Here is a 15,117-nt window from a genome sequence, read left to right as displayed (position 1 = left end):
ACAGGACCCCCAAATTCTGTATATAAACTCCACCCAACTCTTTGCCTGACCCCAAGCTCAGGGAAGATTGTAACAGTCCAGCCAAGGGGGTAAAAAAAAACTGAACTGAGATTTGAGCCTGTGCCCAAGAGATAGATATATCCTATAGCTTGAGTCCGACCAAGTAAATTTCCTGCAAAATCAAAAATATCAACACTCCTCAGAGTAATAACAGAATTCAGTTTCTGCAGTGTAACATTCATACTTTCCAGAATATAAAACAATATTACCAGTGTAAAAAGAAACAGGAAAATGTAACCATTCTTAAGCGAAAAGACAATGAGCTGAGACCAACTCCCAAAAGATCCAGATGTTGGAACAAGGGCTTGAAAGTACTTGTTATAACTATGTGCAATGAAGTAGAGGAAAATATATTCACAATGAATGCAAAGATAGGATATCTAAGCAGAGAAACAGAAATCCTTTTTTAAACTAAATGGTATTTCTAAAAGTAAAAAACATAATATTTTTAAAAATTAGAACAATGATAGCCTGGGGAACGGTGGTAGGAATCAACTGGAAAGGTATCTTTCTGGGGTGATGGCAATGTTCTATATCTTGATGGAGTTTTAGATTATACATTTGTCAAAATTCAGTGAATGTACACTTAAGATTTGTGCATTTTATTGTATGTAAATTGTACATCAAAGAAAAATTTCTAGATAGTTGGGAACAACTGAAGAAGTCCCTAAATTAGAGAACTGCCTATAACCTGACAAAGAGACTGTGGTACATGACTATTGTCTTTGAAGTTCATTCAAAAGTGGTTATTGAGTGAATATATCCCACAGAGATGAGCATTCCAGGTAGAAAAACAGTATCTAAAAATCCACAGAAGGAAAGAAGTCAATAATTCTAGGAGGCTAGACACTAGGTGGAATTAATAGGACATGAAAATGAAAAAAAAGATTAAAGCTGTATTTTAAAGTCTCTTTTTTTTTTAATGAGGTTTTTTATACGGCTGCCCAGAGAGATTTCCCTCTGCCTTTTAAAATTTTAAATTAAAAGGAATAGTTTACATATAATAAAATGTAAGTGTACAATTCACTGAGTTTTGCCAAATATATACAGTTGTGTAATACCACCATAATTGTATTACAGAACATTTCCATTACTCCAAAACTTTCTCATGTGCCCCTGTGTAATCAGTCCCCTCCATCACCCCTGGTCCCAGGAAGCCACTGACCTGCTTTCTGTCACTATAGTTTTGCCTTTTCTAATTTCATATAAATAGACTCCAAGTATGTAACACCTTACACTTAGTATACTGCTTTTGAGATTCATCCTTGGTGTTGTGTGCAATTGTATCAATGTTCAGCAGTATTTCATTGATTGATATTCCACAATTTATTTATCCAGTCACCAACTGACGGTTATTTGAATTGCTTTCAGCTGGGGCTGTTATGAGTAAAGTTTCTGTGCACATTCCAGTACGTGTCTTTCTGTAAGAAATGTGTTTTGAAAGGATTTTAAATGCCACACTATGGAGTTTTTATTTTTTTAAGTGGTAATCAACTCTTCTGTGAGCACTAATATTCTTTGAAGAGGAAAACAAGCAAAGATCTTTTATCTTTTATTAGAGTTTATAATTCTTTAATCAGTATTGAGTTTATCTGACTGCATGAAGGCTGTTGTTTCAAAATTTTACCCGCTCTACTAATGTGTTTTTATTGCTTTTCTTTGCATATTTTTAAAAATGCATTTAATAAAAATTTAAACAAATCTTTTTAAAGGCAAATATCCAAAAGAGTTCTTGTTTTTATGATTTTTTCAAATTTTATCTGAAAGTAATGTGAGATCTTTAATAGATTTTCAGATAACCACATTTTTTAAAAATTTAAAGAGAAGGATGTTAACAGCAAAATGCTACATGACTAGGGACTAGTGATGCTTAGAGTTGCATTATTTGTCCTTAGGGTGGGAACATAAATGATCTTGACCTAATTTCATCTGCTCTATGATAGTGTTTCTAAAATTGCATGTCTGTTGGTCCTCCACTATCCTGTTGTCAAAATCCACAAGTAACAGTTGTGCAAATATTTGTAAGAAAGTTTCCCTGGTGAGTACAAAGACCTTATAACAACAGTAAAATTTCAAATATGCACAGGATTCACTGAACCATCAGCCCTCATGGGAAGCAGATTTCTTCAGTGGGTCAACAAATATTTCTTGGGTGCCCAGGATGTATGTGTGAGGCACTGTTCTGAATCTGGTCACTACTCTACCGGGCCTCGGATAGTAGTCACTCAACAAATGTGAGGAGAAAAAGTGTCGAGTAAAGTTTCTGACAGATCCAGAGCCTAGCTAGGTATAAGGAGCCAGAAGCACTGCTGAGAATGTTCAAGAGGTTACCATGCTGGACAAGCATGAGGGAGATTTTGACCAGCTGGATCAGGGATAGCTTGGATGAGATTCCAAATCAGATTGATAGATGGGATCTAGAGATTTGAGTCCACCATCTCCAAGCTCACTTTTTCTGCCCAAGTTTACTGTGCCTAAATTTAAGATGCCATAATCCCTTTTATGTATTATCTCTCTCTCCCTTCTTCTGTTCCTATTTTCCTAATTCAAGTCTGTCTACCTATAACTCTCAGGCAACTGTTAGTTGCAGGCAAATAGTAGTATCCATTTTAGACTACCCAACATATTGCTGGTACTCTTAACCAGAGGAAATCAAGCTTGCTTGACAGCAACTTTGCCACTTCTAATTACTAAAATCAGTCTTGCTGAATGGAGAAGAAAGAAGAGGCAGTTCATTTTTTTCCCTTCTAATACATGAATTAATTCATGTTCAGCAGCCACTGACCTCTTAATATCTTTATTATTGTAACAATAGCGGTGCTTTAAAGAAATCCTGTTTATCTTTGTACACTAAAGGGAATTAGGAACACACACACACTCTCTCTCTCTCTCTCTCACACACACACACACACACACACACACACACGTGACCTCTTTAGGCTGATTATGCAGAGGGAGATCTCATACTCCAGTGAAGAAAGCTTCAGCAGGTTTTATGCTGTTTTATTAGTGCATAAAATGAAGTTTGTTGTAGGTTATTGATTTTAAGCCAAACAAACCTAACCAGATCATTCCCCCAGCATCGTCTGAATGCCCAGAGACAACACCCAGTGAAATTCTGCATTCTCACCTTCAGTCTGGGTCACGGGATTGAAAGTTAGCTGCCTAAGAAAGAACATTTCAGCAGGCTTCTCGAATGTCTGCATATCAGAGTTCAAGGAAATCACCCCATGATTTTAACTGTAAAATACTGTAAAATTTCAGCTGTAAAAATCCTGACTTTTGCATCTGTTGGGAAAAGAAATGTAGAAAGTAAATGTTAGCTTTTTCCCTCCTCCTAACTGGGTATTAGTGTAGTATTTGCCCAAAAAGAGTGATAAGATAAAGAGGATTATGAACCACCAAATAACCTCTAGGGATATTTTTACCATGTTGTTCTTTAATATATTACAGCTTTTAACCTGCTCAGTGAATGACCTCTAATTAGAAAGGACTTATATCTAATTATATTAACATTTGAACTCCTAAATTTAAGACATACTAATATAAAAACATAAAATCTTCCTACATTATATAGTCATTTGATTTTTTGTTTGTTTGTTCAAATGATGATGTAGGTAACCGTGTGTAAAAAATCAGATCACAGATCCTAAATTGTCTGTTAATATAAAGTTTATGCAAGTCTAATTTTAAGGAAAGTTTAAAGCACAATTCACAAAATCTATATAGGTTTTTAATAAATTATGTCCTTAGAAAGTTTTTATACTTAAAATACTGCATTATTTGGCTATTTACAGGTTACAACCATCTCAGTATAATAGGTTCATCTTTCATAGGAAAATTAGCTAGTAGTTCTTTAAAAATTGGCACTGCAGTTCATACCTACAAATTAACTTGTACAATCGTAACTCTAACATTAAAATGTCTCTAAAATAGACTGCTTTGTGTTTAAGTGTAAACATTATTTCAGTTTCTTTCAAAAGAGCATTTCTCTAGGTAATAATGCAGAATTTGAAATGTTAAGAGTTTTTTTCTTTTGTTCTTCAGAAAGTTAAGCAAAATACTTTTGGACCATTTAAAAATATTGATTGTTGGCAATGCTAACAGGAATTAGGGAAATGGAAGCAGCATGACAATAGTTAAAAGCATAGGCTGTAGCACCAGATTGCTTGGGTTCAAATTGTGGCTGCACCATTTTTTAGTGTGACAATGGGCAAGTTACTTAAACCTCTTTATCCCTCAGTTTCTTCTCTGTAAGATGAGGTTAATAATAACACCTATCTCAGATGATTGTTAGGATAAAATGAGTTAATATTTTTTAAATACCTAGAAAAATACCAGGCATATAGAAATCTCTGTGTAAACATTTGATAAACACATAGTTTATGATTAGGACAGTAATTCTCACATCATTTTAGACTGATACCGGTTTCATGTTATCATCTTTTGGATAAAACGATATTTGTATCCTTTGATTTTTGAACTTCCTATTAGGACCAGGGAGGTAAGATATAGGTTCCACGATGGTTATACCGGACCTGGCTAGCACTGGCTTACAAGAATTCTGTAAGCTAATTGTGAAACATAATCATTATTAAAAATTAAAAATTGTATTAAATTTTCAGTTTAAACATTTAAAAGAGGAATAAATACTCAAAACTTACCACTTCCTAATTATTTTCCTTATCTTTGTCATTGAGATTATTTATGTCTCATATCCGGGAATACTATATCATGGCTTACTACTACATATTTCTTCCCAACTCTGTAGTCATTGACGTCACATAAGTAGCTTGAAATCAGTTATGGTAGGAGTATTTACACCACGGAAATCAGCAAATGCTGCAAATTAGGGCTCCTCCTGCCCCCAAGAGCTGGTTGTTACGCATTTATCATCATACCACTCATTGAGGGTCAGAGTGTCCCACTGGTTTCTGTTATTCTTTTATTGGGTGTTATCATGAGTGAAATAGAGACTATATAATTTCCTGTACTGGGAGAGGATTCTAAAAAATATCCCAGTATATTAATGGAGATTTCCCCTGTAGATAATTTAAACACCTTTCCTATATTAAGCATCCAAATTTCTCTATATCTCTAGAACCATAAACAAAGGAGAAGGAAGGAGCTATTATTTTCCTTACTCTGAATAATAATTGTCTCCTTTTGTATATATATCATATAGTTATATATTCTCTAATAAGAGTCTCACGATAACCCTGTAAGCTAGGCAAGCTGACTGCTATTATCACTATCATATAGACTCCACAAGATTATTATTTTCCCATAGTTTTTCAATTATAATTGAGGAACATTACATATAGATTCAGATTTTGTGACTGCAAAAAATTTCACTGTGATATATATCTTATTCTTTAGTGAAGCTTTATTAATTGTGAGTTAGATTCTCTCTTTCTTTCTTTCTTTCTCATAGCCACCCTTCCGCCCAAGCTGTTTCCCTCTCTTTTCCCTTTTTCTCAAGATATCAGATGCTAAAAGTTAAATGTGTTTGAGTTTTCATAACAACTACGCTAGAAAATGTTTTTCAGATAAATTTGGTTATTTGAGCCCTCTGAGACTGATGGTGTTGTCTTTCTCTGTTGTGTTCTTGGAATTCTCGTTCTCCAGTGTTTCTCCCCATCCCAGCTCCTGCTATCATCCATGTGAGTCCACCACCTTTACTTTTCAGTTCCTTTTGTCCAATGCCCATTTTTTCCCACTTTACCATGGTCTTCCAATTCCACCACAAACCTTGGCACCACAGACAGTGGTTCAGACTCCTGACTCTCCCTCTCAAACCTCCTACCTTTCCAGCTCACTACATAGTTTATTTTCCTCAATAAGATCTCCTATTTTCTCTATCCTTCAGCCTCCACTGTTATTTTTACTTGTCTTCTTATTCAGCTTAAAGTCTGGGGTCCATTATTCCAATCACTCTTACACATTCCCTCAGCTCACTTGGCACTCTCTCCTTCCCTCCCGCTGTTTAACAAGACTCTGGGCCTCAACAAGCTCAGTCATTACCTTCTGCGTGAAATACCCAAGTAACGAGCGTCACTGCAGTCACACGACCATAGTTCACTAGATTCCACTAGATCTCTTAATGTGTAATTATAATTATTTTAAAGCTCAATATTTTCTCTGGATCTGGTTCTGTTGGTGGTTTTATCTTTTGGCAATGGATCTTTTTCTCTTGCTTTTCTGTGTCTCATAATTGTGATTGTCAGTATTTGGAGGTACAGAACTGTAGAGACTGGGGTAAATGTTATTTAAACCCTGAAATGGGTCTGTCTCTTCTCTGTCAGGCCTTTAGTGTGTGTTTGCGGGGGAGGGTGGTTATTCACTCTCATTTGTAGGCAAGCTGGATTTGCATTTTGTTTCTAGGGCTCTATTGAGTTTACCACAGACTTCAAATTCCTCTAGTGCTTGTCTGCTGTTCTCTTGTGCTCATGTGAGGTCTGGGGTGCTGGGGGTAGGGGTTCTCAGTATGCCTGCCCCATCCTCAGCAGGCAGCAGGCTCCACACACCTGCATCACAGTGGACATTTACTGTCTGCTCTCTTGCCCTCTCCCAGAGTAGGCAGCTCAGTGTCAGGTGAGTGGTGCATGTGGGGAGTGAGGGGGTGTGGAGAGACTCTCGGCTTTCCTACTCTGGTCTCTGGGTTTCTGACAGGCCCCATGCCCAAGTCTCAGGGGTAGAACTTTCCCAGCCTTCCTGTCCCTCCTTAGTGGCAAACAACCCTACCTCCTACTAAGTGCTCAAGTGGGTTTCCTGCCCCGCTCCTTGTGGAAGTCAAACTCTGCGTCACATCAGTGCAGGATTCTGGATTTGAAAGGTTTCCTGCCCTCACCCCTCCATGACTTAGTGTCAGTGCAGGGTGAAGACATCAGGTTTTCTACCCATCTCACCCCACCAGGACAAATGAGGTTTTCGTGGAGTCTGGGAGGGACTAGGGGTGTGACAGTTTCTTGCCCCTCCCCCAGGAACAGATGACTTGCCTTCTGTCACTCAGATTCCTGTCCACATGTGGGAGTGTCCCTTGTTCCTCCCCGAACTGCAGCCGGCTATTACTTCATATCAGAGGAGGGTCCAGGTCATGGATGATACTTCTGCTCCACCCTCGAACCTTTGCAGGTCCTGCATGAGCCCACACTACCCAGGGGCTCTCTCAGGTCTCCTGCCTACCCCTTGTCTTTCTCATGAGCAAAGAGCTGTTCAGGAAGAGCAGGCTCTCCTTGTGTCTAGGGCTCCCGGGGACACCAAACTATCATGCTAGCCCGTAAGCAGGCTTTACAAATTTATTACAGTTTTAGATATTTTCTTCCTACCCACTTTTATGGCAAGACTTCTTCCTGTGCTCTGCCACGAGAGAAAGAGTTCACGTGCCCCATCTTCCCTCAGAGGGGCTTGTCACCCTTTGGACTTCAGTTCACCTGAGGGTCAGCTCAGGTGAGGAACTCAGTCTCTGAGGAACTAAACAAAATTTTTAAAATTTTTTTTAGGTTGTGCAGCTTTCCGCACATATGGTGGGAGCAACATTCTCTTGCAGCTTTCTTCATCTTAAACAGTAGCATATCTCCAGCTTTCCTGTTAAGAAACTTTCAAACAATTTTAACATGGCCTACAAAACCCTGCATAGTCATATTTGCCTGTCTCTCCAGCTCACTCTTGTATCAGTCCCCTCCTAACTTACTCACTATTCTCCAGGAACAATGATTTCTCAGTTCCTCAAACATGCCAAGCTCTTCCCCATCCCAGAGCCTTTGCACTTGCTGTTCACTCAACCTAGTGTTCTTGCCCACGTCTGTACCTGGATAACTCCAGCAATTTCAGAGATCCTTCCTTCATCCTACATCCCTTTATCCACACTGTACATAAAGTACTTCCTCATTCTTTCTCACAGCTGGACAATATCCCGTTATCTGATATATAGTCTTTAATCAGTCCCCATTGGTGGTTATTTAGATTATTTTCAATCTTTTACTTTTACAATTAATAATCTTGTACAAAAAGGTTATCTATAAGATAAATTCCTGGAAGAATTGCTGGATTAAATGGTCCATGGAGCCAGTTCAGCGTAGTGGTTAAGAGTCTGGGCTCTACTGCCTGCCAGCTGTGTAACCTTGGGCAAGTGATGGAACCTCTCCATGCCTGTTTCCTCATTTGTAAAATGAGGATAATAATAGTACTTCGTAAAATTGTTGTGAGGCCTAAGAGAGTTGGTACATGTGTAATGCAATGTCTAGCACATGGCCACTCCATTAATGTGAACTGTTGTTATTAGCATTTAAAATTTTAGGTAGATCTTGAAAAGTTTCTCCCCATACATATGTTATCATATGTATACTCCCATGAGTATGAGAATGACTGCCTCTTCATACCCTCAACACAGTGTCTTATTAAACTATCTTTTACTCTTTGCTAACATGATGAACACAGCCTCTCATACTAGTTTAATTTGTATTTCTCTTGTTAAGAGTGAAATTAAGCCTATTTTCATATGTTTAAGTACATTTATGTCCTGAATGTTCCACATGTTTCACAGACTCCTATTTGTCATTTCCTTTCTCTTACTGATTTGTAGGAGTTATTTATGTATTAAGGAGTTTAACCTTTGTCTGTGCTATGAGTTACTCTTTCATAGTATTCAATACTTTTCTTTCCTAGTACTTATTCCTACTTTTAATGGTGTCTTTATTTATGATTACTTTTTAATGTTTCATAAGACCAAGGTACATGTTAATTTGTTAATCATTATGTATTGAACACCAGGTAAAATGCTAAACACAGAAAAATAATCACTAAAAAAAATGATCAATAAATATTTAATGAAAGGGCCAAATATGACAAAGAGAACTTTCCTACGTAAATAGACTGGGAAAATAGAAGGGAAACTATTTTGTATGGACATGTGATGAGTTTGGTTTTGGATATGTGGAGTGTTAGGTGACAGCCAGTGTTCTAAGCTGAATATGCACGAGACTCCTACTTTGGCAAAATACTCATGAAGAGTACTTTGAAATAAATGATCTCTGATGGAAAGAATGTTGTGTGAGGGTTCATAAACAAATACTTCCAATCAGAAACAATAGTTGTCATAACAGTTTTAAAGCAAAGATGAAAAGGAAAAATAGAAGCATTATATATTTGCAAGTATAAAGATGTGGGGAATGTAGAAAAATTTTAATGCCTTGGGACTATAACGATTATTGAAAAGTATTAAGATAGTATGTTGTAATTATACCCAAATCACTTATTGTGAAGGGATGAAAATCTTTACTAAAGGACAATTGCGTCCATCATAGTTATATAAGCTTGTAGAAATCAAAAACACCCTTTTTCTATAAAGTAGGTTATTTGGTGTATCAATATATTGTGGTTTTTAACTTATAATTAATTGGACAGTGATTGTGTTTTCTATTATTGAACTATCACTGAAAGATAGTCGCTATCAATTTAGTCCCCAAGTCTGTTTTTTACAGACTATATTAACTGCATGAAGAAGAAGAAACCACTCAGTCTTCTAAAAAGAAATGCTATTTTTTCAGAACAGAGAATTTATCCTCAAATATTGTTCAATAAACAGGAATATCTTGATGGCTACAGTCATTGAATAACCATTTTGACTTATATGGATATGAATTGGTACATTTAATGAGACCGTTGTGAAGTTATAGTCCTTGTTTACTAATTATAAGAAAACAATCAGGGCAGGAACTCTATTTTGATGGCATGGGGATGCGGTATCCCAATGTCAATCTCAATTCTCAAATGATCCTATAGATTAAAAGATACTGTCTTTAAAGTATACATATTTTTGTTTCCTCATTAAAAAAAAGACCTGTGAATTAATAAATTAGAAATGTGGCTATAATTGCACGGAAGAGACAAGTCATTTAAACAAAAATCTTAGTCACATTAGAATGACTTTCTACTTTTAGCGTGTCTTTGCCCTATTGATCATCATTCCTGGCATTTCTGAACCTTTTTGTCATAAAAGCAGGGGTTTTGTGTACAGTCATCAGATTCTTCCCTTCAGGTGAGGGGCTTGTCAGCGAAAAATGAAGTGATCTGTAACAAAGGTGTAGAAAGTGTAAAGGCGATAAATCTACGTGAACTGCAGCAGCAGTTGATCATGGCCTGTCTGGCTGAGCGTGTGCTGGCCATGGTTACTATCGGAGATATATATAGTGTCACTTCGGGGGCTTTTAAGAAGCCAGTCATTTGCTTATGCTCAGTTCCCAGATATGCTTATTTTGTGCTTAAAATAGGAACATTTATTCATTAAGGGAAAAAAGAAACTCCTAGGTGGCCTGTGTTAATCCACAAAGGAAATAGTTACAGAATTCTGGGCCAGGCTCTTATTTTTATACAACTGTGTTAAAAGACTGGAGGTAAATATAAAGTAAAGCTTGTTTTGTTTTTCTTATAAAAATAACATCATTAGAGCTATTCTCAAAGAATATGAAGTGAATGATGATAGAGAAAGGTTTTATTTTGTTCATGGTTGCTGTTCCTGCATTTTTGCTCTGCCCCTTGCTGAGACTTGGGGAAATGGTTTGTTGTTACAGCTCAGTTACTTTCTAAAGTAGGCTACCTGCACCAGGAGTCTGTTCTTTGATGTGTTAATGTTCTTATACTCATCAAAGGAGCCTTGATAAGTCAATACCAAAGACTGATCCAAAAGGTCAATTACAATCCTTTACAGCAGCAGTCCCCAACCTTTTTTTTTTTAATTTATTTATTTACTTATTATTTTTGGCTGCGTTGGGTTTTTGTTGCTGCGCGCGGGCTTTTCTCTAGTTACAGAGAGCAGGGGCTACTCTTTGTTGCGGTGCGAGGGCTTCTCACTGTGGTGGTTTCTTTTGTTGTAGAGCACCAGCTGTGGAGCATCAGCTCTAGAGCACAGGTTCAGCAGGCATTGCTGCGCGGCATGTGGGATCTTCCCGGACCAGGGCTCGAACCCGTGTCCCCTGCATTGGCAGGCGGATTCTTTAACCACTGTGCCACCAGGAAAGTCCAGTCCCCAACCTTTTTGGCACCGGTTTCCTGGAAGACAATTCCACAGCTTCGCTCACTCTCCCGCTGCTCACCTGCTGTGTGACCTGTTCCTAACAAACCACAGACCAATACTGGTCCGTGGCCTGGGGGTTGGGGACCTCTGCTTAACAGTATTCAGGGGTGGAGCCAAGGGATGGAAACCCTTGTGTTCTAAAGGAGTACCACCCATAATTGGAATATAGAGAATGGGCTGCCTCAACCTGGGCCTGTTCTGTTGGTGAGGACAAAAATGTACTTATTTATAGAAATATGGCCAAATGATTGCTTGCTTACTTCAGTCTGCATCTCTTTATAGCTAACTAATTATTCTCAATCCCATTACTGAAATGGAAGCTGAGTTTAGCAAATTGTTTGGCCGTTAACATTTAATGCACAAAATTCTTAATTAACAAAATAAAATACTACAATCCATTGTAAATCACTTTGCTAAATTTTAGACTTCATAAGGAATTTTGTCTTGTCCAAGAGCTACTTTCAAACTGCTTGCTGATCTGGTACTCATATGTCGATTCCCTGTGGAGCTGAGTGAAAGAATGTAAAGGGAGCCGATTAAAGAAACTTTGAGCCCGAATAGACAAGCAGAGGCCATCTTGTCCATCTTTCTGCCGCCAGGAAAAAAACATCCCCTGCACCAAAAATTTTTGCTTGAATCCTGCTAACAAAAATGCTCACCGGGCTTCCCTGGTAGCGCAGTGGTTGGGGGTCCGCCTGCCGATGCAGGGGACGCGGGTTCATGCCCCAGTCCGGGAGGATCCCGCATGCCGCAGAGCGGCTGGGCCCGTGAGCCATGGCCGCTGAGCCTGCGCGTCCGGAGCCTGTGCTCCGCAATGGGAGAGGCCACAGCAGTGAGAGGCCCGCGTACCAAAAAAAAAAAAAATGCTCACCACATGTAAATGACAAGTCATGATCCATTTAATGCAACTAAAGCAGATTGTTAACTGTTCAAGACTTATTTATTGTGTTCTAAGATGCTGAGTATGAAAGCTCATCTGAATTGTTTTAATTCCTCCTTTCTAGACAATTATTTTGTACAAGAAATGTACTCAAATAATTGTAAAGCTGTGGGAAATTTGTGTCCAGGAAATAAAGTTATCTTTATCATCTTATTAAATGTATTTTTGGTTTCCTTTCACTCAAGGTCTACCTTACGGGTGGGAGGAAGCTTACACAGCAGATGGAATCAAGTACTTCATCAAGTAAGTACAAGCATCTCAACCAAGTAAGCAATTTTCTTCACATCTGGAGAGAACCTGGAAGTTGCAGAATAATCAGTAATACCAAGAAACCCTCTTGGAGGTTACAAAAATTAGTAACAAGAAGTGAAACTTCACCATTTTCATTTCATGTGATTTAAATGCTAATATCAGATATTATTTAGAAAAAAAAAAAAACCTAATAATTATTTCAAGGGAAACATCAAAAAATTGGAACAGGATTGTCATTTGAACCTAAATGTTGGCTGCCTCAATTCACTTTTGGCTAAAAGTATTAATATTTATGCAAAGTTAATATCTAATGAAAAAGCCTGCTTTGTCTCAAAACTTATTAACAATAATAGTAATAATAATCAACATTTTTTCATGCTTTGCAGTGTACACAGTTCATTTATTCTGCAAATTTTTTTTTTTTTTTTTTTTTTTTTTTTGCGGTACACGGGCCTCTCACGGTTGTGGCCTCTCCCGTTGCGGAGCACAGGCTCCAGACGCACAGGCTCAGCGGCCATGGCTCACGGGCCTAGCCGCTCCACGGCATGTGGGATCTTCCCGGACCGGGGCATGAACCCGTGTCTCCTGCATTGGCAGGCGGACTCTCAAGCACTGCGCCACCAGGGAAGCCCTGCAAATATTTCTTGAGCATTTGCTGTGCACCAGGCAGTATTCCATACCTTGGAGATACAGCAGTGAGATATACAGACTATATATATTCTATATATTCTCTGATATCAAGGAATTTACTTAATAGTGAGGAAAAACATACAATATATAACTGAGGAGATAAATGAGACAGTATATGAACAAACCTCATCTCAATGGAGTCTCAGAACATCCTTCATTTATAGATGAAAAAAATAAAAGCCTAGAGTAGTTGCCAAAAAATCCACAGCTAACTAAGTCACCAAGCCAGAAGGGAACCCAAGTCTTCTGACACTAGGATTCTCTCTAGTATACTAGACTGTTAGAGACCTCTCTTTGAAAGCCTCAACAGAAATACATTTTCTAGCTGCTGGACTGGTTAATTTTACTCTGGACATGGCAATCTGGTATACTTCCACTATGTTCTAAGTAGCTCTTTTCATGTCAGAGTTGGAGTTATGAGAACACAAGGGGGATTCCCAGCATCCTCTTAAAATCCCACGAGACTTCCTTATATGACCCTTTTTTAGCAAATGATACTTGGTATGCATTTGGGGAGGAAACGAGAGATGTATCCTTGCTGTTCTTTCAAATGTGCAAGTATTTTTCAAAGCAATATCCACATTTTGGATTCTCAAACTCTGTGACTTTACACAGGTTCCTCCATCTCTCTTCATCTCAGTTTTCTCATCAAAAAATAAGGTGAATTGTACCTACTTTATAGAGTTGTTAAATGTTAAGCACCTAGCATAAAATTTGGAACACAGTAGATACCTAATAAAATAGTCATCATTAATTTACAACATGGAGAAAACATCATGGTGGAAAAAAGAACAGGAAAAATCGTATGACCATTAAAGACATTGAAAATTCAGAAGCTTCATATTTTGAAAAGATTTAAGGAAAAGCTAGGGGTAAACCTGGCAAAGTATTTTCTTGATTTTTTTTTTCTTGTGGTCTCTAGCAAAAAGTAATTAATAAAGCAAAGGTGTAGTTTATAATACATGAAGGAGAAAGGGACTTTTGGAGCAAAGGACCCAGGAATTCCATGAACAGATTACATTTAGCGCCATACTATTCACTTCCCAAATCATAACTCTTCTGGAAGGAAAGTTTCACTTCAATATGCTGTATTAACTATGTTTAGTTCCTGAGAGATTTGAATCACTGTACTGTAGGGGTGACAAGAAAATGAAAAACCACATCCAAATTTGCACTGGGTTTCTTTCTTATGTTCACTTTGTAATGGATAAGGGGAGAGATGTGGGGATAGGGGCGGGGGGGGGGCAGTGATGCTCAACAGCCAGGCATATGTTAGGGGTATTTTTCTACGCATTGTATTCTCTAATCTTCTTAACACTGTAGAAAGTGGGCATTGCTCAGCTCTTAATAGGACGATATTATGATGGTGGTGAGCTGCATCCTGCCCTCAGCCATGCCTGTCTCCTAGAAGGTCCCCAAAAGAAATGCCCCATCAAAGGAAGGCAAACTGGCATTCATTGTAAACCCAGGTTCTGAAGTCAGAGGCCTTTGAAAAATGTCAGTAAATGAGTCTGGACCCTGTGGGGAACTCTTTCACCAAGGCTTAGCCTTAGCCATCTGTCAGTATCCTAACCCAAAGCTGTGTCAGAGCCTAACCAGGAAAGGAAAGGATAAGGGCACCATCACCAACTACCAAGGAAAAGGAGGGAGAAAGAGACGTGAGTGTGAGTCAGAGAGTGAGCATGTCCCATTGCCTGGTACCCAGTGGTTTAAGCCACTGTCCTTTGCTGACTGGAACAGTAGCCTTGGGCTGGGCTCCTACTATAAGGGAGAACAGCATCCTAGAAGAAGAGAGAAGAGAAGTAGTAGCAAGCCCTTTGACTGCCCTGAGATCTAACTCAGTCCCGTAGAAGGAATGGAAAGCGGCACCACATTTGTATAATCCACTCCAGTCATAGAAAATAATGTACACTCTTTAGGGAGTTATCTTCCTTGACCTTAATCTTGACTCCTAAGGAAAGCAGAAAAGAGGTAAGATAGATTTGTTAAAGGACAGTGGTGGGCATCCTTGTCTCACCATTACAGTTGGAGAAACTCTGTGGAAAAGAGGCTAAACTCATCCAGGTCAGGCCATAGTAAAATTTCAGAGCCAAGATACAGT

At 38.4% G+C, this 15,117-nt stretch overlaps 1 protein-coding gene across 2 annotated transcripts in view; it reads left to right on the top strand.

The window, feature by feature from the left end:
• The window catches only part of STXBP4 (syntaxin binding protein 4), a 180,640-nt gene that overhangs the window by 146,035 nt on the left and 19,488 nt on the right, over nt 1–15,117 (top strand). For both annotated transcript variants that reach the window (XM_059996537.1, XM_059996538.1), the window contains one exon: nt 12,260–12,317. In XM_059996537.1, coding sequence (XP_059852520.1) covers nt 12,260–12,317 — 58 coding nt within the window. The remainder of the gene's footprint in view (nt 1–12,259; nt 12,318–15,117) is intronic.

Source organism: Delphinus delphis, chromosome 19 (assembly GCF_949987515.2).
Source record: "Delphinus delphis chromosome 19, mDelDel1.2, whole genome shotgun sequence".
NCBI lineage: Eukaryota > Metazoa > Chordata > Mammalia > Artiodactyla > Delphinidae > Delphinus > Delphinus delphis.
The sequence above is the reverse complement of the archived record's forward strand: the minus strand, read 5'-3'. Positions and strand labels throughout refer to the sequence as shown.